Source organism: Vipera ursinii (genome assembly GCF_947247035.1).
Source record: "Vipera ursinii genome assembly, chromosome: 1".
Classification (NCBI taxonomy): Eukaryota; Metazoa; Chordata; class Lepidosauria; order Squamata; family Viperidae; genus Vipera; species Vipera ursinii.
In genome coordinates, this window is record NC_139512.1 from 51,405,214 (window position 1) to 51,427,570 (window position 22,357).

The following is a 22,357-nucleotide window of genomic DNA, read 5'->3' on the forward strand; positions in this document are numbered from 1 at the left end:
GGCTGACTGATGAGAACAAATAAGTTTGAAATGCATATCAGTCTCCCTTTAATTCTTTGTTAGCAATCCAAAAAATTTTTTTAACCGGCAGGGAACAGTGCTGTCAATCATCTATCCTTGGGGTCAACCAAGCACTCTATAGAATGCTTTCATTTCCAGAAACTTCCCAAGTGCCACATGGTAGCACATGGGATCCATCATGTGCCTGGGCCACAGACTGATTGAATAGGCCCTTCTTTCCCATGAAGGGTTGTGGCATAGTAAAATTCTATAGAAATTAGAGCATAATCTGACTATGAGTATATAAAATGATAAATAAACAAAATGTTAAAGATATGTCCCCCCACCATCGCTTTTATGATGTAGTCTCCTGCATGGGTCAAGTCCATTGTCGCTTGTATAAGTATTTGTTTGTCATAGTGGACAAAAATGTACAAGCTGCCTTCCATCCTGGGGAAATAAACTGGAGTCCTTCAGCTCAGTCAGGGATGCTGCTATGCAGTAGGCAGATAACCCCCAACATGTCCCTCAAGCTCAGGCTCACAGCCAAGGCTCTGTACCAATTATACATAAGAGAGAAGATCTGATTCTCTGTTCAATTTCCCAGATGATCAGAGCCACTCTTGCTCACATGTCAAAAGTCATGCCTGTTGCAACACCTGAAACCCAGATGGGCATATCCCCATGAAAATCATCCTCCATCCAGGTTTCAATGATATATCCTAGTCTTTGCTGTCATCCATAATCAAGTTGTAAATGGGGGGAGGGCACACTAGGGGAAGACCAGGCATTTAGTTAGGGCCTGAAAACCAGGGACTGTTATGTAGTACCTTGGAAGAGGTTAGGATATTAGTAGTGGGGAGCAGTTTGAGATTTCCAATTCCTCTTCCCTAAGGACAGCCTACTCTACCTCATTTGCCCCACCACCTCAGTGACACTCCATTCTGCCAACTTCCTTCCGTACGCCCCACTAGCCTCCCAAATGATTCTTGCAGAATGGGCAATCTCAATCTCACTACATCGATTCCTCTTGCTCTCCATCAACACGCTGTTACTATTACTAGACCATTTACATTATGAAATGGGGCTGTCTGAGTGTTCTCTAATATTGCTGTTAAACTGCAAGTGAGATAAGGACAAACGTTCAATAGATGACACACCAGTAAATATTAGGAAACATCTAAGGCAGACATGTCAAACTCACGATGTCACATGACGTCGTGCAACGTATCGGGACGGTTTTGCCATTGCCGGCAATGGGGTGGGCGCGGCTTCCTGATCTAAGGGATTATTAGCTAATAGCAAAACAATGCAGATGTGTGACACGCTTACACAATAATAAATGATGTATTGCTAAATTATTTATTTAGTAATAAACACTTTCAAAAAATCCTTTTTCCAGTGCCCTCTTTTTACAGACTAAAATTCACTCTGATCCAAATCCAATCTAAAGAATATAAAAAAGGAGAACTGGGCCCCTGAAGTTCAAGCCACCCATCTATGCAAAGCATCAGAAATTGACTGAATATACAAAGCCCTGTCATTTGGCCATACAGGCAGTCCTAGATTTACAACCACAATCGGGACTAGAATTTCCATTGCTAAGCAAGATGATTGTTAAGTGAGTTAGGCCCAATTTTGTGACTTTTTTGCCACAATTGTTAAACAAATTAGTGCAATTAAATAAATCACAATTGTTAAGTAAAATCCAGTCTCTCTCTCCCCCACCCCCATTACTTTGATGGTTGGAAGATGGCTGAGAAGGTCGCAAATGGCAATCACATGATCTCAGGAACTGCAATCAGTGCCTGTTGCCAAGCACTCAAATTTTGTCATGTGTCTGTGGGGATGCTGCAACAATCATCAGGGCAAGAACCTGTCTTAAATCACTTTTTTCAGTGCCATTGTAACTCTGAACAGTTGCTAAAGGAATAGTTGTAAATCGAGGACTAGCTGTAGTGCTCATGAAGATGGTGAGGTTTATTTCATTTCTAATGAATATATATCTATTGCATTTGGACAAGCATATGCAGTTTATGCAAATCTACGCCTGCTTGCCTTGCTTTTTTTGGTGATAAGTTTCCTCCTTGCCAATAATATACAAGTAGCCAGCCTAGAAGTAACTTGACTCTCTTCCAGATTGACCTACATTAGTACCGTAACATTATTCATTGTCACGCTTCCTGCAAAGCAAAGTAAATCCAGTAGAACAACACTGTTGACCTCTGTTCCCTGAACCAGCATTTAAGATGAGGAGAGGACGAGCCATATAAGAATTTTTTCTTCTCAGAAGGTGTCACAGTGGTAGGTGTCAGTACTACAATCCTAAAGACATTTTATTTTTCAAGGGAATTGCTACTTAGGCCTTTAAGTGAATATCTCATGTAGTGGGAAATGGTGGGCAATGTTGCTTCACCATAAGGACATCAGGGAAAATGAAAATGAAGATAGATTACATCTTTCATCAGCTATCGAGAATTCATTTTTGCTGTTTCATATACTTTTAATTAATTTCCTGATAATCATAGATAAATGGAACAAGCAGGTAACCATGAAGCAGTCCAAAGCTTGTTTTCAAGAACAGAGCATATGAACATGACAAAGCCCTTATGTTAATGGTGCATTAGGTTTTGTGGCTTGGAAGCCATACTTGCATTTTTACAAGCTTATATAGGATGGGTGGTTTCCTGAAGGGGGGGGGGGTGCATGTTAATAAATGTAAGGTAAAAACGGAAAATGAATACATATGCTCAGAAACGTTTAAGCATAACAGCACTGACATAAACACTCAAAAACAAGTAATACAAATGAGCAAGAGCAAATGTGCCCAGGAGAACTGAGAAAGCAGTGATGAGCTTTGCCCAGGGGCAATTTGGGAACAGGGGGCAGAGGGTGGAGTGGGGGTAATAGGAAAAGGTCAAGGAGAGTAGCCAAAAGCACACTAGAGAGTGTGCGGAGCAAACAGCTTGAGGTGTGACAGGCACCAAGCGGGGAAAGCAACAACACATCAGGGAGTTGTATGAACAGGGAGAAATGAAATTATGAAGCAGGGGGAGCAGGTGTATGAACAGGGCTAATAGATAACATGGAGAGAAAATTTCAGAGTCCCTGGAATTGTTGCAGACACTTTCGGCATTCTCACCTTACTTGATTTACTGACTGACGGGTGTTTCAAACCTCAATGCAAACAAAGAACTCTGAATAAGTAACCAACACCACCATTTGTTACACTGCAAAAAGGTAATAAATAAAGACTCCCTCAACACATCCTGGTGACTTTCTGGACATCCCCTTTAAGTTTCTTTAGAAATAATACAGAAGAGGCTTGCTACTACCTCTTCCTTTTTTAATTATTTTTTTTTTTAGTTTTTGGTCTAGATCAGCGATTCTCAACCTTGGCACCTTTAAAAAGGTGGGCTTCAGCTCAAGCATGTTGGCTGGGGAATTCTGGGAGTTTAAAGTCCATCCATCTTCAAATAGTTCAAGTTGAGAAATGCTGGTCTAGAGTCTAGACTACAGTCCTGGGATCATCTGGTGCTGTCCCATTCAAACACTAACCAGATCTGATTCTGCTTAGCTTTTTCCACAGTTATCCAGGATTGGCTGTGTGTACCTCTCCTCAGGTCCGAAGAAAGAAACAGATGCTATAAAGGGCAGAATTTCCCCTACCTTATACCAAATTTATTATGGTCCAAACCACAAATCTTCCCTCTTGCTACCATACAACCATTAGTCTGGTTAACCTGCCTGTATTTTAAATCCAATTTCCAACCGTAGTATATAAGAAACAGTATCAAAATCTGAGAATGGGCAAAGGGTGTTGAGTTGGTGGTGTTTTTCTATAATAACACCTTTGCAGAGTTTCCAGATTGATGTTTTTCTTGTAAACTCAGTCTTGGGCAAACCCAAGAAAGAAAGCAGACCTAGTTGTCAGCGGGTGACATTTCTGTGCTTGGCCGCATTCTGCCCCAACCAGCAATTTATGAGAAATGACAGCAACATATCCTGCACTGTGCGTTCCTGCTGCCTCTCACCAAGCCCGCATCAGGCACTTGTATTTCCTCAACCTAAGCCACATACATCCTGACCCCTGAGAGCAAAAGCCTGGGGAACAGGAGGGGGTCAGTAACTGCCATTACTGCTTGGCAAAACCACCTGACACAGGAAACCTGACACTGAACAAGAAGGAAAGTCTTGCTCGCATCTTTCAGCAGCTGCAGGGAAAGAGGCAGTGCAGTGTACAAATTCATCAGTTGAAATCACGGCTGCTCTTCACAAGGCCTCACTCAAAAGCAAGCCAGCTTTTAGAGAGTAAGATGGCCAGGGCTATGACACATCTCTGTCCCCAAATGGCCACCTCTGAATTTGAGGCCTTTGTGTGTGAAGATGCTCCTTGGTGTGCAAGAGAGATGTTTGCAGTTGTTATTCATTTAGATCAAATTTTCCAGCAAGCTCACAGCTCTCAGATAAAGGCTACATCACATGTGGTAAACCTCAGCAATTATCCCCTGCCCCCCCCTTTAAAGGGAAAGCACAAAAACTGAAATTATCTATAAACCAGTAAAACTTTGCTGCTAGGTGAGTTTGTAAGCTGGGTTCAGTTAAATGCAAGCGTATGACAGGTTAAAACCATTCTTGAGTAAATCACTTCACAGTTTTTGCGAAGGGCCGTATGAACAAATGCTTTCTCAGAGCATACTCAACGGTAAGAGAGGACAAGATGGAGAACCTTCCCGTGAGATCGTGTTTTCTGTGTGCAAAGAGGAATGTTTTTTTAATACAAAGATGGTTGCACACACTCACAATGTTCATTTAATTCTTGAAGTGATCAGCCAAAAAACTGATAATCCAATTGTTATTTATACAAACTAGGCAACAGAATTCAGTTTTTATGTCATCTCCAGAAACTCAGGGATGAGAGGCATGCACTACTCTATGTTTACTCTGGCTTCCTGAGAGACTCAAGTAGCAAAAATGCTAAAGAAACAACTATTCTAAAGTTAACAATTTAGTGATTTGTCTGCTGGATTCCCTCTAAATATTACCAAGAGATAAAATACCCGAGAATAAATAAATACATATTTTGAATTATAAATAAAATGTAAGATTGAAACAAAACCTAAATGGCCATTTTTGGCATTTGGGTATTTTAAAGATGGGAATGTGAAATTCCAGGGAGGGAAATTTATCATTTCCAGACTTAAAACTATTCCTAACCCCCCTACCATATCATCAAAATTTAGCAATTTTATCCACCACATTTTGTATATATATTTCCTTTATTGTACATTACCCATTCCCAAAGACTCTGAGCAGTTGATACAATCTCCAAGTGCTACTCATGAGATCTTAGGGTTGCCTCAATGCAGCCATGCAAAGTGTTGGAAAAGCTACTGCTGTTTCAGTTTTATAGGTCAAGCAGTTCTTTAAATTATTGCTACAGGCCTAAGTCAGACTATTACATCATATCATATCATATATCATACCTTACATTATATTTCATTATATTACATTGTGCATTGTGTGCTTTCTGGCTAGAAAGGCAAGATTTAAATGGAGTTACTAATATTAATAATGAGTAATATATCCCAGAAATCCAGTTGAAAATGACAGAAGTATTTACCAAGTGCAGGTGATCTGCTTTCTGTGTCTGTCTCTGCCGACTCTTCTGAGCTGCGATGCGATTCTTTTCTCTTCTTTGTACTTTCCTCATTTCATCAGAAGAGTCCTGAAATGCAAATATACTTTTCCAAACTATTGCCTCTGAAACGGACCAGGAATATAGGATGGTTGTGTGAACCAATGAAAGATCTTAAAGACCAGAAAGGAGTTTCTGGAGAAACTCTAGGTATACGATTGCTAAGATTTCAACTGACCTGATGGCACATAATCAGTGAAAGAAAGTCTGATGATTTTTAGTGGTGTGCTGGTGGAGATGTGAATGTATTCTTTATATGTACTTTTGTATGCAAATGGGGTTATGCTCTTGCTAGTAAACCCAAATCGTTGCAGCCAATAGACTATAAAGTGTAATATGAACTGAAACTGAACTGTATCAAATTAGTTGTGTTTGATAGGGAAAATAGAATAAGTATAAATTATAAATAGTTTAAAAAAACCCTAAAGCAAGTAGATCAATTTCTATATAGTACTCTAATAGAATGTTTTTTTAAAAAATTGGGGAAATTGGAGAAATTTTAAGATTTGCAAATGCATATAGAAAGGAATTAGCACATGGTCTGTTGTAAATAAATATTTTGGGGTGAGCAAAAATAGCTACAAATAAAAATGTGCTTCTGCCTTTTTGTTTACGAAAGTAAAAATTGGGTGTGTTAAGAGAAACACAAAAGTAAACTGAATGCAGTAGGAAAGGGGTATATAAGAAATGTGTGCAAGTAAAACAAGAAAAGATAAGGTGCTGAATGAATGAATGAACAGTCCAAGAAAGTCCTGGTGAATGGAACTTGAGATCCCTGAAGAGAGAGAAATGAATACCGTAGAGCAAGGGTAGGCAACCTCGGCTCTTTTATGACTCATGGACTTCAACTCCCAGAATTCCTGAGCCGAGGTTGCCTACCCCTGCCGCAGAGCAAAAAGCAAGAGAGAAAGCAGTATATGGACCTGATGAATCAATGAGAGTTTGCAAGAATATTGAAAAGCATAGTAATGTTTGTATAAACTAGTATTAGCTTTTCATGTTTATTATCTATCCTTATCTTTTTGCCTTTAATCTCTTTAACTTATCCTGTTTTTATATTTATTGCCCTGTACACCGCCCTGAGTCCTTCGGGAGAAGGGCGGTATAAAAATATAATAAATAAATAAATAAATAAACTTTCCATTTCTTACTTTTCTCTGCACTCTGTGTAACATTGCTTAAGAATAGCATCATGGGTATGCATGTGTATCGTCTTAGTTGACAGTAAGCTCCACTTAACTCAGTGAAACCTTTCACTACATTGCATTGGGTTTGAGGTAATATAGTCATCCAAAATTTCTATTCAAACCGTTTTTTAGAAAATCCTTACGGTAATGTAATTTCATTCTCTCTCATTGCTAACATCTAGCAGTGTATTCTCTAGAATGTTCTTCCTCCTTCTTTTATACATAAACCTGAAAGCATTTTGCACACAGCTGAAGTGTTTTTTTTCAAGTGTAGGGTCCCATTCCTAAAATGGCACAACGCTGATATTTTAATGTTGGAAAATGTGTTACATCTCTCAGTAGACAAAATGCCCAACCTTAATACCTTTTAATGTACCAAGCAGCCCCTAGCGCTTTGCAGAAAAACTGGATCACCCCGAACTTTCCTCATTACATAGGATAATTTTGAAGAGGAGGGTGATAAAAGAAAACAATTCTAATGCAAACCACCCAGCCATTAGACCAGCCTTCCCCAATCACAGTTCCCAGAATTGCAGCTGATAGTCTAGGTGGCTGGTAATCTGGGAACTGTAGTCCCTCTTTAACTTCCCCTGAATCAGAGGGGTCAATTTGATTCAAAGGGGAGACAGGCAGTTGGGGAATAATAATAATAATAAGTTGGAAGGGACCTTGGAGGTCATCTAGTCCAACCCCCTGCTGAGGCAGGAAACCCTATACCATTTCAGACAAATGGCTGGCCAGTCTCTTCTTAAAAACTTCCAGTGTTGGAGCATTCACCACTTCTGGAGGCAGGTTGTTCCACTGGTTAATTGTTCTAACTGTCAGGAAGTTTCTCCTTAGTTCTAGGTTGCTTTTCTCCTTGACTAGTTTCCATCCGTTGCTTCTTGTCCTGCTTTCAGGTGCTTTGGAGAATAGCTTGACTCCCTCTTCTTTGTGGCAGCCCCTGAGATATTGGAACACTGCTATCATGTCACCCCTCACCCTTCTCTTCGTTAAACTAGACATACCCAATTCCAGCAACCGTTCCCTATATGTTTTAGCCTCCAGTCCCCCAATCATCTTTGTTGCTCTTCTCTGTACTCTTTCTAGTTCTTCATCGCTTGATTTTTATGCCTCGGCAAACTTCAAACCTGTTGAATTCCACTAAATTGCTCCTGGGTAATGGAGCCTTGCTCGAAATAAACTGACATTAAGCCTATCATTGAATTGTCAGAAAGTGGTCCCACCGTACCTGTTTGCTGGACGAAGAGGACTGGCTGAAGCTGCTGGAGTCACTGCTGTCAGAGCTATGGGGCATGGCTCACAGCACCCCCTGCCTGCCGACTCCCTTTCCTTCTTACTTCAGGCCTTCGCGGTCTTAGGCCGCCTTTTCCTTTAAACTGGACTCTGCCTCTCCTTCTCTTTCCCCCGTCCTCCGAGCCGTTCGGGCACTTTTCTCCCCTTTCTTCCACCGCGCCTGTCAGCAGCTACGTCCCTTGGCCTTAAAAGCAACGCATCTCGCGCGGCTCTTCGTCCCCCTTTAGCTGATGTGGGTTCTCGGAAGCCTCAAGGGACTTAACTGAAAGTCACGTGGGCGGAAACTTTGAGACGAAATGTTACAGAATTTTTTTTTTTAAAGAAAATCGACTCTGGGAAAATCAAGTGGTGTTAAAGAGAAAGAACTCGAATAACGTCGGGGGAAGTGGGGGGGAGAGAGAGAGAGAGAGAGATTGGTTTCAGCTGCGTGACAAACATGAGAGGATCAGAGAAATAACCAGGTTGCTGTAAAGGTGGGGAATTTACGCATGCTTAAGAGAGAAAAATAGCTCCGTTCGTATATTTTGCATAGAATTGATAGAACTGACAATAAAAACTCCAAGAGACTAAAATACAGCATTGAGTAGTGTTGCAAAAAAGATCTTTTTTCTAATGCATATTTTCAGCTATGGAAGAACCTGCTTTGCCATTCAGTCCTGTAATTATTGGGTATCAGAAATTCAAATTTTGAATTTTTCCCTCCAAATAATTGGAACTTTAAATATCCTTCCCTTTAAGTTGATAAGAACCTGAGAATTCCCAAATGACTACAGTAGCCTGAAATAGATCCATTGGAAAAAGAGAAACAATATTTAAAATGGCCTTATTATTGGAGGTCTGGAAAGCAATTAACATAAGAAGATTCATATGAGCTAACTACCTTAGCTAGTTGGCCTTGTCTCTTCCAGATACATTGGTGGAAAGTTCTCCCATATTCAAGATCTCCTTGCTTCTAAATATGTGTTTTATATAGCATAAGGTAAAGGTAAAGGTTCCCCTGCACATGCGTGCTAGTCGTTTCCGACTCTAGGGGCCGGTGCTCATCTCTGTTTCAAAACCGAAGAGCCAGCGCTTGTCCGAGGACGACTCCGTGGTCATGTGGCCGGCATGACTAGACGCCAAAGGCGCACGGAACGCTGTTACCTTCCCACCGTAGTGGTCCCTATTTTTCTACTTGCAGTTTTACGTGCTTTCAAACTGCTAGGTTGGCAGAAGCTGGGACGAGTAACAGGCGCTCACTCTGTTACGCGGCACTCGGGATTCGACCCACCAAACTGCCTTCCTTCTGATCGACAAGCTCAGTGTCCTAACCCACTGAGCCACTGCATCCCTTTATATAGCATACAGAATCTTAATTAAAAATTATAGATCACAATGTTTGCTTTAAAAATAACCAGGACTGTTGGTCAACTAAAGTTCAAGTTTGAGATTATTACCATATATGCCAGTTCAGCAAATTGCACAAAAACATGGTGCCTTAGATTGAATTGAATCGCTGTTCCTGTTTTCCCAGCTGTCATAACCATTGGACATGCCAGCTTCAAATAGTGGGAGGCACAGTTTAACAGGTATGCAAAGCACCAAGTCGGAGAAGCAGCATGTGTGAATGACCCTGCATTGTTACTGTGCCGGTGGGGAAGAAAAAGTATCCTTATTCAACACTCTTCCTCCCACCATTCCTGCCTTCCCCACCCCCCACCACCCAATATTTTCAGAATTAATTGTATTGAACTGCACTGAAGATTTGGACCTTTCTCCAATGTTGAATCAAACTGCTGTATGCACCCATTTATATTAACATGAAATTTGCTGCCGCTTGCTGATTCCTGATTTTGCCTCTATTATATCTGTTCTGATTCTCTGTGCCATCCTGATTTTATATTAAAGTTGGCCACACAGATGGATTTTAAACTAGATTTGGCATTTTTATCCCTATTGTCCTTATTTTAAATGTATTATAGCCACCCAGTCCCAATTTGTATTACAAATATAAATACAGAATAAAAGCAGTTTAAAACAACAAGCTCATGGGCAGCCCAGACTAAAAATGTAATACCTGTAATAATTAGGTTTCCAAGCCCTATGCCATAAAGGGTTTCACTGTCTAGATAAAGACCAGCACCTTGAATTATATCTGGAACCCCCCTTCCAACTAATGGAGTAACCGTGATGTCACATAGGCATATTGGGAGGTACTCATTATTCCTTCACCACTGCATTTTGCACCAGCTGTAGCTTCTGGAGGGTCTTTAAGGACAGTCCTATTTAAAGCCCATTGTAAACATTCAGTCTTGAGGTGACCAGGGCAAGAGTAAAGGCCTATATATGCCATATGTGATAAGTAAAGCAAGTTTAGTTTAGTTTAGTTTAGTTTTATTGTATTTGTATACTGCCCTTCTCCCGAAGGACTCAGGGCGGTGAACAAGGCATACATAAAAAATACGAGATACAAAAATTAAAAAAGAATTAAATAATAGCCCAGTTAAAACAGTCGGTAACAATATACAATATAAAAATCCCCATTAAAAATCCCCATTAAAACCCCAACATATCCCCATCAGGCCAGGCCGGCTTGTACAAATAAATGGGTCTTCAGGCCGCGTCGGAAGGAGCGAAGGTCAGGTGCCATCCGGAGCTCGACCAGCAGCTGATTCCATAAAGCCGGAGCGCCCACAGAGAAGGCTCTCCCCCTGGGGGCCACCAGCCGACACCAGCCTCCGGGTGACCGGAGGCACCCTGAGGAGGCCCTCTCTGTGGGAACGCACAGGGCGGAGGGAAGTTGACGCCGGCAGCAGGTGGTCCCCGAGGTACTCCGGACCCATGCCATGCAGGGCCTTAAAAACCATTACCAAAACCTTGAATCTCACCCAGAAGACAACTGGCAACCAATGCAGCTCGCGGAGCAAAGGTGTAACATGGGAGTACCGGGAAACTCCCAAGACAACTCTCGCGGCTGCATTCTGTACCAGCTGAAGCCTCCGAGTGGTCTTCAAGGGAAGCCCCATGTAGAGAGCATTGCAGTAGTCCAGGCGAGAGTTTGATTCTAATCAGAATTACAGAATAACAGATTTAGAAGGGACCTTTCTTAAGCAGGAGACCCTATATGATTATAGACAAATGGTTATCCAATCTCTTCTTTAATTCCTCCAATGATGGAGCACTCTCAATTTCTGGAGGCAAGCTGTTCACTGATTAATTGTTCTCACTGACAGGAAATTTCTCCTTAATTCTAGGTTGGATCTTTCCTTGATTAATTTCCATCCATTGCTTGTCCTGACTTCAGGTGCTTTCGAGAATAGGTTGATTCCCTCCTTTGTGACAGTCGCTCAAATATTGGAAAACTGACTGGACATACCCAGTTCTGCAAACATATGTTTTATCCTCCAGTCCCCTAGTAGTATAAATGTTGTTATAGAAGAAAAATACTGTGTATATTATACACCAGAAAAGTGAAAGGCAAGTATAGACAGTAATAAGGCAGAAGTGATATGTCTCTTAAAAATGATTATCAGCATATCTTTGTGATATGGTAAGCAGGATGTAAGGATGATCCCAAAGAATGGAGCTGAAAAACTCTATGGGAGAAATGGCTGAGGTGGAAGTTGGCTAATCACTAGGGGAAGAACATATCTACATCTCCCAAACCCCTAATATACACATCAGATCATGTTCACAACAGGTGACCCAATTTCTTTTCTAAGTTCATGGTGTGGTGAAGCACTCTATATTTTACCCTTTGAACCTATCCTTAGTAAAATGTAAAAAAGGGAAATACTATTTTATTTCAGTACATCTAAGATGACTTAAAACCCTTTATGGCAGGAGAATGAGATGAACAACATCATGGGAACTCAGCAGAAAACTGGCATTGCCAGAATATGATTGTATCAAGGAAACATGAAAATACATATGCATAATTCTGTATTTATTTATTTATGTAGTGTATATTGGAGGTGGTGGCTCTTTGAGAGCTGTATGCAATGAAATTTCATTTTAATGTATGCCAATTAGTGTACATTCAAAGTGACAATGTTATTATTCTATTGTATTATAAACTGAGGGCCACTGCCTAACACAGAGGTGGTGAACAATGCCCCCTTTATGATTTGTGGACTTCAACCCCCAGAATTCCTAAGCCAGCATGGCTGGCTCAAGAATTCTGGAAGTTGAAGTCCACAAATAATAGGAAACAATGGCCCCTTTATGATTTGTGTACTTCAACCCCCAGAATTCTTAAGCCAGCATGGCTGGCTCAGGAATTATGGGAGTTGAAGTCCACAAATCATAAAAGGGCCATCATTCCCCACCCCTGGCCTAACATCTAGAAGGACCCAGGTTGAGGAAGATGATTTCCAATCATCTATATTCTATGAAAGCTGGATCATATTGCAGCAGTTGACCACCATGGGCAATGATGCTTGAGAGTTAACTGATTCCATATATCTTAATCTATGTACTAAACTGTCATTCTGAGCTTTTTTTTAACATGTTGCCTTTTAGTCTTGCCTTTCATCTATATAAGCTTGACAAACCAAATATAATTGCAGATTTCTATCTATTTCTTTATTTAACTGCTCATTTGTTAGATTGCCAGAATTGTTCTACCTCAGTGTGGCCAGGACACTAAGGAAACAGTGACCAGCACCTTAGTTAAAGTTGAGATACATGGAGTTGTCAATAGTTGAGTTTAAGATGGAGGAAAATAAAAGAGAGGCTCAAATAATTAGCTTTAAGGCTAAAAAGATGAGGCAGGATAGGGGAAGGAAATGTTTACATAATAAGCAGAAGTATATGCTTTGCAGACCATCTTTCCCCATTCTTTGTTAAGGGCCTCCCCTATCAAGAAAGATAAGGGGAAATATTTCAGCCAGCAACAGGGCTTTCCCTCCTTGTGGAGCTAAAATGAGGAAGGAGAGAGAGAAGAAAATTTCCCATAGATTTGAAGAGACAGATGGAGAGATAAAAGTAGCCCATCACAGTTTGCCTATGGCTGCAGCTGCCACCACAATGGAGTAAAAAAGCAATGCCAAGCTAGAAGATGGCCCAGCAACAGTGGGACAATAGGACAAAAGATGGTTGAGCTACAGCAAAGTTTTGAAAAGGCTCATCATTTGGATGGGCAGGAAATCCAGAAAAAGCTCAGCATGAGATTTAAAAAAGAGACTGGTCACAATCAGTGATACAGTGGCCAAGCTCACCAAAGATGCGCAGCAATAGATCAAAATGGGGATCCTTGGGTCTATGGAAGAGGCCAAACACAGAAGACCTCCCAAAAATGATTTGAACTGGTAGCTCCCAAGCAAGCCGGAGCATCATTGATCCACCAAAGAGATCTGGCAGTAAGCTACTGTGTGGAAAAATGGAAAGAAAAAGAGTTAGGCATACTATTTTGAGTACTTGAATAAAAGACGAGGGATAAAGCCATCAAGTAAATAAATCAAATTGAAGGACCTTTTTAACTTTATGAGAAATTTACGAAATTTACAAAAGTTCATTGTAATTTGTTCCAGGCAAATTACAAAATGGTTTGGTTTGTACAACAGTTTCCTCTCCTTTGGGAAATAGAAGATGTTTAATTTAACAATATAGATTATAAAACAATAAAATTAATGCCAATTTGAATTAATAAAACCTGAAATTCAGCAACCAACTTCCAATCCTCCAGTTCTCCAAATTAAAATATAGAGATACTAGCAATACGGGGGGCGGGGGGGGGAAAGAAATGAAAGAATCTTGGCACAATTTTTAATCAATCATTTACCCAGTTTGACCAAAGTAGAAGATCCTTGAAACATCTGTCCCTTCTGATTCAATTTACCTGAAAACACCTTTTCTTGATAAATTCATAAGATAGCTTTAATCAGAAGCAATACCCAGTTCATTCCTTTCCCAGCCCCAGTAGAGATTGTCCTCTGTTCCCCCTGGTCCACCACCCCTTCTCCCTTTGTTTCAAAAGCACTGAAAATTTCTCTCTCTAGTAGAATAAGAGATTGGGGTATATCTCTTTGTCACTCTCTGCCTATGTGACAAAGAGGGTATCTCTCATATAAAAGAATAACAAACCTGGAAGGGACCTTGGAGGTCTTCTAGTCCAACCCTATGTATATATTCCACACGTGTCAATCAGCCTATGAATATCTAAATCAGGGATGCTGAACAAAATTTAACAAACCAGTTTACTTCATAGATATATTTGAGGCCCCACGACATCCTGGTTAAAGGGGCAGAAAAGTTCAGTCCCTCTCTCCAGTGACATAATTTGGCTTTTAAGACCCTCTTGGGTGAATTTTTTCTAAGTACAATTCCTAGTCACAAGAAAAAAATTACTCCTAACAGAAGCAGCAATCCTTCCCTTGCCTCCTACACACCCATGCAGATATTATTATTGTTAAAGAAATGACTTATGTGGTTCCCACTGGGCTGTTATCACTGCTGATTCATGTTTAAGAGCCAGTTGGTTAAGGCTAGGAGCCTGGAGACTGTGAGTTCTAGTTTTGCCTTAGACACAAAGCCAGTTGTATGACCTTTCAGCCCTAGGAAAGAGACAATGGCAAACCACTACTAACCACTACTGGAAAATCTTGTCAAGAAAGGGACTTACATATTCTAGGCAGTCTCTGAGAACTGGACATGACTGAACAAAAGAGCACTTGAGCATTTTTCAATTGTCCTGTTTCTAGATCTCTTTCATCTTATATTTGTGTATTGGAGACTGAAGCAGAATACCAACATGCAGGACTTTCGATTTAACTCTACTGACTCTGGTTTTGGTTTATTCTTCTAGTGTGTTACACTTGCATGGTTAGCAGATTTCATAAACAAAGCATCTTCATCCTTATCAAGGTTATTATACAAAAGATAATTAGTAGAAGGGCAATATTAATTGGGATACTACCTATGGTATTCACTTCAGTTCTTATAGTAGACATGCATAGACTCCAGCAGAAGAGAAAACTGTTCCAAAGCAAAATAGATAAGTTTAAAAATTATAATTTTACTTTAAGATGTGTCTTAGGCATTTATGTATTTAAGATATAATCCAAAATAGCCCCCTCCTTGCTCCTGTTCCTAAAACTTTCCTGAGTCTCTGGAAATATTATAAGCAGTGCTTTTTTTGTAAAAGAAAAAGGTGCCAGAACTCACACATGTCATACAACCCGTCTTGCCTATCCTACAAGGTTCCATCCAAAAAAGGTGCCAGAACTCCGTTCTGAGCGTTCTATGAGAAAAAAAGCCCTGATTATAAGAACTCCACAATCTATCTGACACAACTGTATTCACTTGTTGGCAGGTTAACTATCTTGAATTAATAGCTAAGGTGAAATATTTGTACATTCATTAAAGAATTACATGTGGAAGCCAAGGACAGCAAATTATATCCTGCAGTGGCTCCCATTGTCACAGTTTGTGCTTGGCCCGATGAAGACTGTTTCAAGAACCCAGCTGTGGGCCTCTCTCCTCTCATGGGGCTTTTTGGGTTTCATGATCTTAATCATACAAGCAAAGAAGCTGTTATCTGTGGTATTAACAGAGACTAAAACAGCAGCCTAGGTTTCAGCTACTGTATGAAAACTGTTGAGTATTAAATCTTTGAGAGTTGGCTGTCTTTGTTCAAATTCCCTCTCCTGCACACAGTATTGATGTGTAATAAAGTCTGGTATCCAAAGACGGAAGAAAGTTGACTTGAGAAGATCATGAGATATTGCCATACTAAAGTTTGGAGACCTCAGGAGGATTACAAAATTTCAAAATTCTAAAGAAACCTTCTGATATGGGTGGCAGGACATTCCTTTTTCAGTTTTCTGTAAACTCATACTGTAAATAAAACTTTTTTCTGCTGAAGAATTACTTTACAGGGCCACTGTAAACATGGTTAAAACACGATATTTAAGATATGGTACTAGGAATATTCCTTGTGTAAATCTCTCATGGGATTTGGAAACTACGTAGCAAGCATAATTATTCTGAGATGAGATCTTTCTTACCATGATTCAGACACCAAATGGAGGGCTGTGCAACTTATTTCAGGATGAGATTGCACATAACATGTATAGTTTATTTCACAACTTTTGGATAGTGATCCAAAAATGTGATCCATGCAACTAAAGTCCTACTCTTTTTCAACATATATCCTGCACGTAAAGAAGTGGCAGAGTTTCAGTTGTTCTGTCACTGCTACCATCTTGACTATTTTGACATGCACACACACACACAAACATTCACACAGGTATATGGCAGATGCCCCTACTGTTCATCTGCATTTTCCCTGATTTATAGGAATACTTTTTGGGCATGCGTGCATGTAATTATAAAACATTATATTATTTGCATATAACTACAAACATTATGAAAATTGTTTGGGCTGCTTATCTCTTGACAAGCGACAAATTAACAGCTTAGTATCCTCTAAATCACATTCTCTGTGGAGAGATTATCTTCCCGTAATAGCACTTACAGGAAGTGCACAGTGCTTTTATCAGCCTGGAATAGCAGACTCCATAGGTTCTTGGACCTTGGAGTATCTTGCCAATAGTTTCTCACAAACAGAAAGAAATAAAAAGTGAGATCTAGCCATAGCTAAGCACTTTAAAATCTTGTGGGTTTCAAAATGAGAGGATTATGGATGTTTTTCTAAGTATTGTGGTAATAATTTAAGTCACCATTTATCTCCCTATATATACTAATGTATCATGTTGATACCCATGCCTCTTTCATCTAACTACGGAGCAGTTTCATAATGATGATCTTCCCCATTGAATTCCTTTTTTCCATCCACGTACTCCATAAGAGTAAAAGTAAAGAATAGGAATGAAAGTGGGGGGAGATTCATTTGTTTGATAAGTTTGGTTAAGTTGCTCTAAGAACTAAACATGACATGTTTCTGAAATGCCAAGTCTCAGCAGATCCATTAGCCAGTTTGCAAACTGTAAAGGATTTTCTGCATGCATACTTGCCTACTGGATTACATATCCCATTACCCCATTCAGTGGGATGAACTGCCATCATAGAATAGTAAACTGAACCTTTCTGTGATGCAAGAGATAAAGACTGTCTTAAAAGGACTTTAGCTCTTAGTGACCACAAGCCATCCTCTTGCTGTCAGAAGTGCCTTGCCATTGCTTTTCTCTGGTTGTTGTTGTTGCTAGTTGCAAAGTTGTGTCCGACCCATCGTGACCCTATGGACAATGTTCCTCCAGGCCTTCCTGTCCTCTACAATCTTCTGGAGTCTATTTAAGCTCATGCCTACTGCTTCAGTGACTCCATCCAGCCACCACATTCTCTGTTGTCCCCTTCTTCTCTTGCCCTCAATCTTTCCCAACATTAGGCTCTTTTCCAGTGAGTCCTTCCTTCTCATTAGGTGGCCAAAGTATTTGAGTTTCAACTTCAGGATCTGGCCTTCTAAAGAGCAGTCGGGGTTGATCTCCTCTAGGACTGACCGGTTTGAATGCCTTGCAATCCAAGGGACTCGCAGGAGTCTTCTCCAGCACCATAGTTCAAAGGCCTCAATTCTTTGGCGCTCAGCCTTTCTTATGGTCCAGCTTTCACTGCGATACATTGCAACTGGGAAGACCATAGCCTTGACTATACACACTTTTGTTGGAAGGGTGATGTCTCTGCTTTTTAGTGTGCTGTCTAGATTTGGCATGGCTTTCCTCCCTAGGTGCAAGCATCTTTTAATTTCTTGACTGCAGTCCCCATCTGCGGTGATCTTGGAGCCCAGGAAAATAAACTCTGTCACTACCTCCATTTCTTCCCCATCTATTTGCCAGGAATTGAGAGAGCCGGATGCCATGATCTTGGTTTTCTTAATGTTAAGTTTCAAGCCAACTTTTGCGCTCTCCTTCACCCGCAACAAGAGGCTCTTTAGTTCCTCTTCACTTTCTGCCATTAGAGTGGTATCATCTGCATATCTTAGGTGTTGATATTTCTCCTGGCAATCTTAATTCCAACTTTTGATTCATCTAGCCCTGCCTTTTTCATGATGTGCTCTGCATATAAGTTAAATAGGCAGGGCGACAGTATACAGCCTTGCCGGACTCCTTTCCCAATTTTGAACCAATCAGTGGTTCTGTGTCCAGTTCTCACTGTTGCTTCTTGACCCACATATAGGTTTCTCAAGAGACAAATAAGATGGTCTGGTACTCCCATCTCTTTAAGAACTTGCCACAGTTTGTTGTGATCCACTCAATCAGAGGCTTTAGCATAGTCAATGAAGCAGAAGTAGATGTTTTTCTGGAACTCCCTAGCTTTCTCCACGATCCAGCATATGTTGGCAATTTGATCTCTAGTTACTCTGCCTCTGCTTTTCTCTGGGATGTTGCTCAACTCCCCTGTTCTAGGCATTTCTGGTAGTCTCCCATTCAATAACCAGTCAGGTCCAAATCTCTATAGTTTTTTCAATATATACTATATATATAGTATAACAGCTATTTATTTATTTATTTATTTATTTATTTTTGGGACTTATATGCCGCCCTATCTCCCGAAGGACTCATGGCGGCTAACAACAATAAAAAACAACAATACAAAAGTTAAAAAGAATTAAATAACAGCCCCAAAATAAATTAACTACACAGTTAAAAAATTAAAAAATAAAACATATTTAAAAACCCATCATCAATCCAGGTCAGCCTGATGGAAGAAAAAAGTTTTGAGGTCGCGGCGAAAGGACCGGAGGTCCGGGGCCATCCTAAGCTCAAGGGGGAGTTGGTTCCAAAGGGCTGGTGCTCCCACAGAGAAGGCCCTCCCCCTGGGGGTCGCCAGCCGACATTGTCTGGCCGACGGCACCCTGAGGAGGCCCTCTCTGTGTGAGCGCACTGGGCGATGGGAAGTCGTCCCCGGTAGCAGACAGTCCTGCAGATATCCCGGGCCTAAGCCATGTAGGGCTTTAAAGGTAAGTACCAGCACCTTAAATCTCGCCCAGAAGACAACTGGTTGCTGATGCCCATGCAATGCTAGTTTTCAATGCAGTCTTCTATGATAGCAAAAGTGCAGTTAGGACTTTAGATTAATGCAAAGGCATTTTCAAAGTTCTGTAATATGTTTCCAGGCAGTGAATTTCAGTAAATTTAGACAGACAGACAGACAGACACACACACACACACACACACACACATTCTCTGCTGTAATTGTGCTTATAACTCAGTACTGAAAAGTGAAGTGTCATAGGGGTTTAGGATTTCCCCAAAGACGCCACAGTTAACAGGTCAGCACGTTTATTCTGCAGAAGGCTGATAACTATCAGAGTAAGATAAAGGTTACTGGCAAAAAAAATCTGTTCCTGAAACCTCATCTGAGACATCAAACCAGAGAGTGAAACCTGTGATAGCCCGAAAGCCAAAAAATGCTCTCATTAAAAAGAGAAATGCTATTTCTCAGTTGGGGCTGAGGTTTCTAAAGCATCCAATACAAACGCCATCATCCCATCTTGCCTACACTGAGTTTTGAGAATCCATTAACATTAGAATCCATGACACCTAAAATACAAATATCCTTACTCTGCCATCATACACACTCACACACAGAGGCACACCCTAGCTCCTTGTTGAAAAATTAGGAAGCTTGCAAAAGAATGAGGATCAAACTAAGTCCACACTGAAAATCACATCTTCAGATGCCTGGCTACGTTGTTTAATTTCTGATTTGCTAAATTTCTTTCTGGCCTTTCCATCCTAAGATGATACTTTGGTAATAATTACCCAATGATAATCTATGCAACTGCATTTTGGACCAGCTGTAGCTTCCAGATGCTCTTCAACGGCAGCCCTATATGAAGCACATTGTAGTAATCCAACCAAGATGTGACTGTGACATGAATGATGATAAACAATGCCTCCCAGCTCCAGGGATGGGCACCTTTCAGACCTTCTGTTCCCAAGACCATCTGCCTGCTCCATGCATTCCCAGGGAATGGGCATGTTCCAGGTCCCCTCATTCAAATACTGCCAACTCATGGGGCCTAGGAAATAAACGTTTTTACTGGCTGCCCCTATTTTCTGAAACAGCCTTCCCTCCTGACATACCACAGGCTCCAACCCTGCTGGCCTTTGGGAAAATTGACTGTTTCCCCCTGGCATTTGGGCCTAGGTAAGTGGAGTCCCCTATTGGTGTTTTCCATCTGTTCTGTTTAATTCACCATTCTGCATATGATGGGATTTTTTTGTTTTGTTTATTCTTCATTTTTGTTGTGTACTATTCAGGGTCACAGTAGTTGATTTGGCTGACCATATAAATGTTTGAAATAAAATAGTAAAACAAAACGAATAAAATAATGAAATGAAATGAAATGAAACAGGCACATTACTGTAGATGGTTGTGCCAAGGACTTCCTGGCCACAGCTTCCACCTGCTCTTCAAGCAGAAGCTGCAAGTCCTAAAGCCTTCCTAATTGTCTAATATCTGTTTAAGATCTAAGCAGAGAAATGGAAGTGACTCTGGCTCCATTCCCAGGGACAGCAGATTGAAATCCCCCAGAATCATAACCAATAGACCAGAGCAAGAAATCAATTCCACAAGAAGGCTAAAGCTATTTTTATTGAGATTGGCTATAATACCGAATCATGCAAGTCTGATTATGCTGTACCTCCTCCCACTTCTGATGCTTCCATGAATTAGGGAGGTATCTGCCTGTCTGTCAGGGACTTAAGGTATGTTTTTACTCTTTGTTGCTTTGGTTACAGAGCACACATATGTCCACTGAGGTCATGTTAAATTTCCTTATTCCTTTTTATTCTAGGTGTGTAACTCCACTGCCCATCCATCTGTAGAGTCAAGCAAGTAGATCAAATAGGTAGGTTGCAGGGAGGCTGACACAGTAGCAGCAGGCCAAACTGATTCCTAGAGCCAGGGAACTTGAGCAGTGTCCCCAAGAGCCACCGGAGCCTTCAGGATGTTTTCGTACTTAAGTCTTTCACTGCCCATCCCCTGCAGTTGCAGGTAGAAACCCAGATAGCCATGCCTCTGAAAGGGGGACACTCCCCTCTCAGGATTGGGCCAGATCTCAGTAATACCTGTCAAGTTGGCATTCACATCCAATCTTATATTGTAGAGATTAAGGAGGCCTTATTACAGACTGACCTACCATTAAAAAGCATTAAGCAAGTAGGGTACCAGGTGCTGGAATGTGGACCAGGAAAAGATACCAGAGCTGCAGTCTTTGAGATCCTATATAATGTTATTGCCTGCCCCTTCACAATAATGAGTTAATCACCCAACTTTTTGCATAACACACTAAGCTAAAATATGGATGACTCACTTTGTGGTTCGGTGTGTTGTGAAAACACAGCTTTTATTTCTGATTAATATTTTATATTTCACTTCATCTTTTATTTCCCTTAGATACTGACTCATTGTCAGTATAACGGCATGGTAGCAAATGTAGCAAAACTCAGTTTGCCATTTTTTTCAAAGAAAAACTGTTCTTCCGATGTTCAGTCTTTCGAAGAAGAAATGGATACCAGAAGATTCAGTTGAGGGTTGATTCCAGGTCTTTCTCCACCCATTTATTATATCTCTCTCTATCACACTGGTATCTACTTGTGATTTTTGCTATCTCTTCACTTTGATCCTGTCCACAAAGTTTCATGATGATTTGTCAGAATGTAAAGTTGGCTTCAGAATAAAGATTATAATTGGAGGAATCAGGGTTAGAATCAGGGTTAGAGTGTAATTCCTAAACTTGCGGGTGCCGTTGCAAGTCTCCCTTTAAGACAAACGCATATGAAAAAATGCATAATATCCATATGCAAATAATAAAACCAATATGCAAACTGATTTCCAACCACCTGACAGTTCTGTAAGTGAACTCCAGATGGCATCAGATGATTGTCCATGCTCTGTCCTAAACAGGCTACATCTCAACTGCAATCGCTCCAAGGGAGTGTACTGTGTAGTAATTTGCTCTTCCCAAAAAAGTAAGTTCCCTAGAAGAACTTAGCCCAGGGGTAGGCAACCTTGGCTCTTTTATGACTCATGGACTTCAACTCCCAGAATTCCTGAGTCAGCTGACTCAGGAATTCTGGGAGTTGAGGTCCATGAGTCATAAAAGAGCCAAGGTTGCCTACCCCTGACTTAGCCAAACCATCTCAGTCAACAGGAAGTTGTTGCTCCCAAAACCTTTCAACCAGTAATTCATTTTAGAAAGTTTCTTCTCTGAATAAAAATCAACTAACATGAT

The 22,357-nt window shown here is 40.7% G+C and overlaps 1 protein-coding gene across 1 annotated transcript in view; it reads right to left on the reverse strand.

Annotated features, from left to right (window-relative positions):
- The window catches only part of BATF (basic leucine zipper ATF-like transcription factor), an 11,908-nt gene extending 3,470 nt beyond the window's left edge, over nucleotides 1–8,438 (reverse strand). Inside the window, exons 1-2 of the mRNA XM_083348394.1 lie at nucleotides 8,117–8,438; nucleotides 5,624–5,728 (exon numbers count right to left, since the gene is read on the reverse strand). Of these exons, the coding sequence (XP_083204520.1) occupies nucleotides 5,624–5,728; nucleotides 8,117–8,182 (171 nt within the window). The 5' untranslated portion in view covers nucleotides 8,183–8,438. The remainder of the gene's footprint in view (nucleotides 1–5,623; nucleotides 5,729–8,116) is intronic.
- Between the last annotated feature and the right edge of the window lie 13,919 nt (nucleotides 8,439–22,357).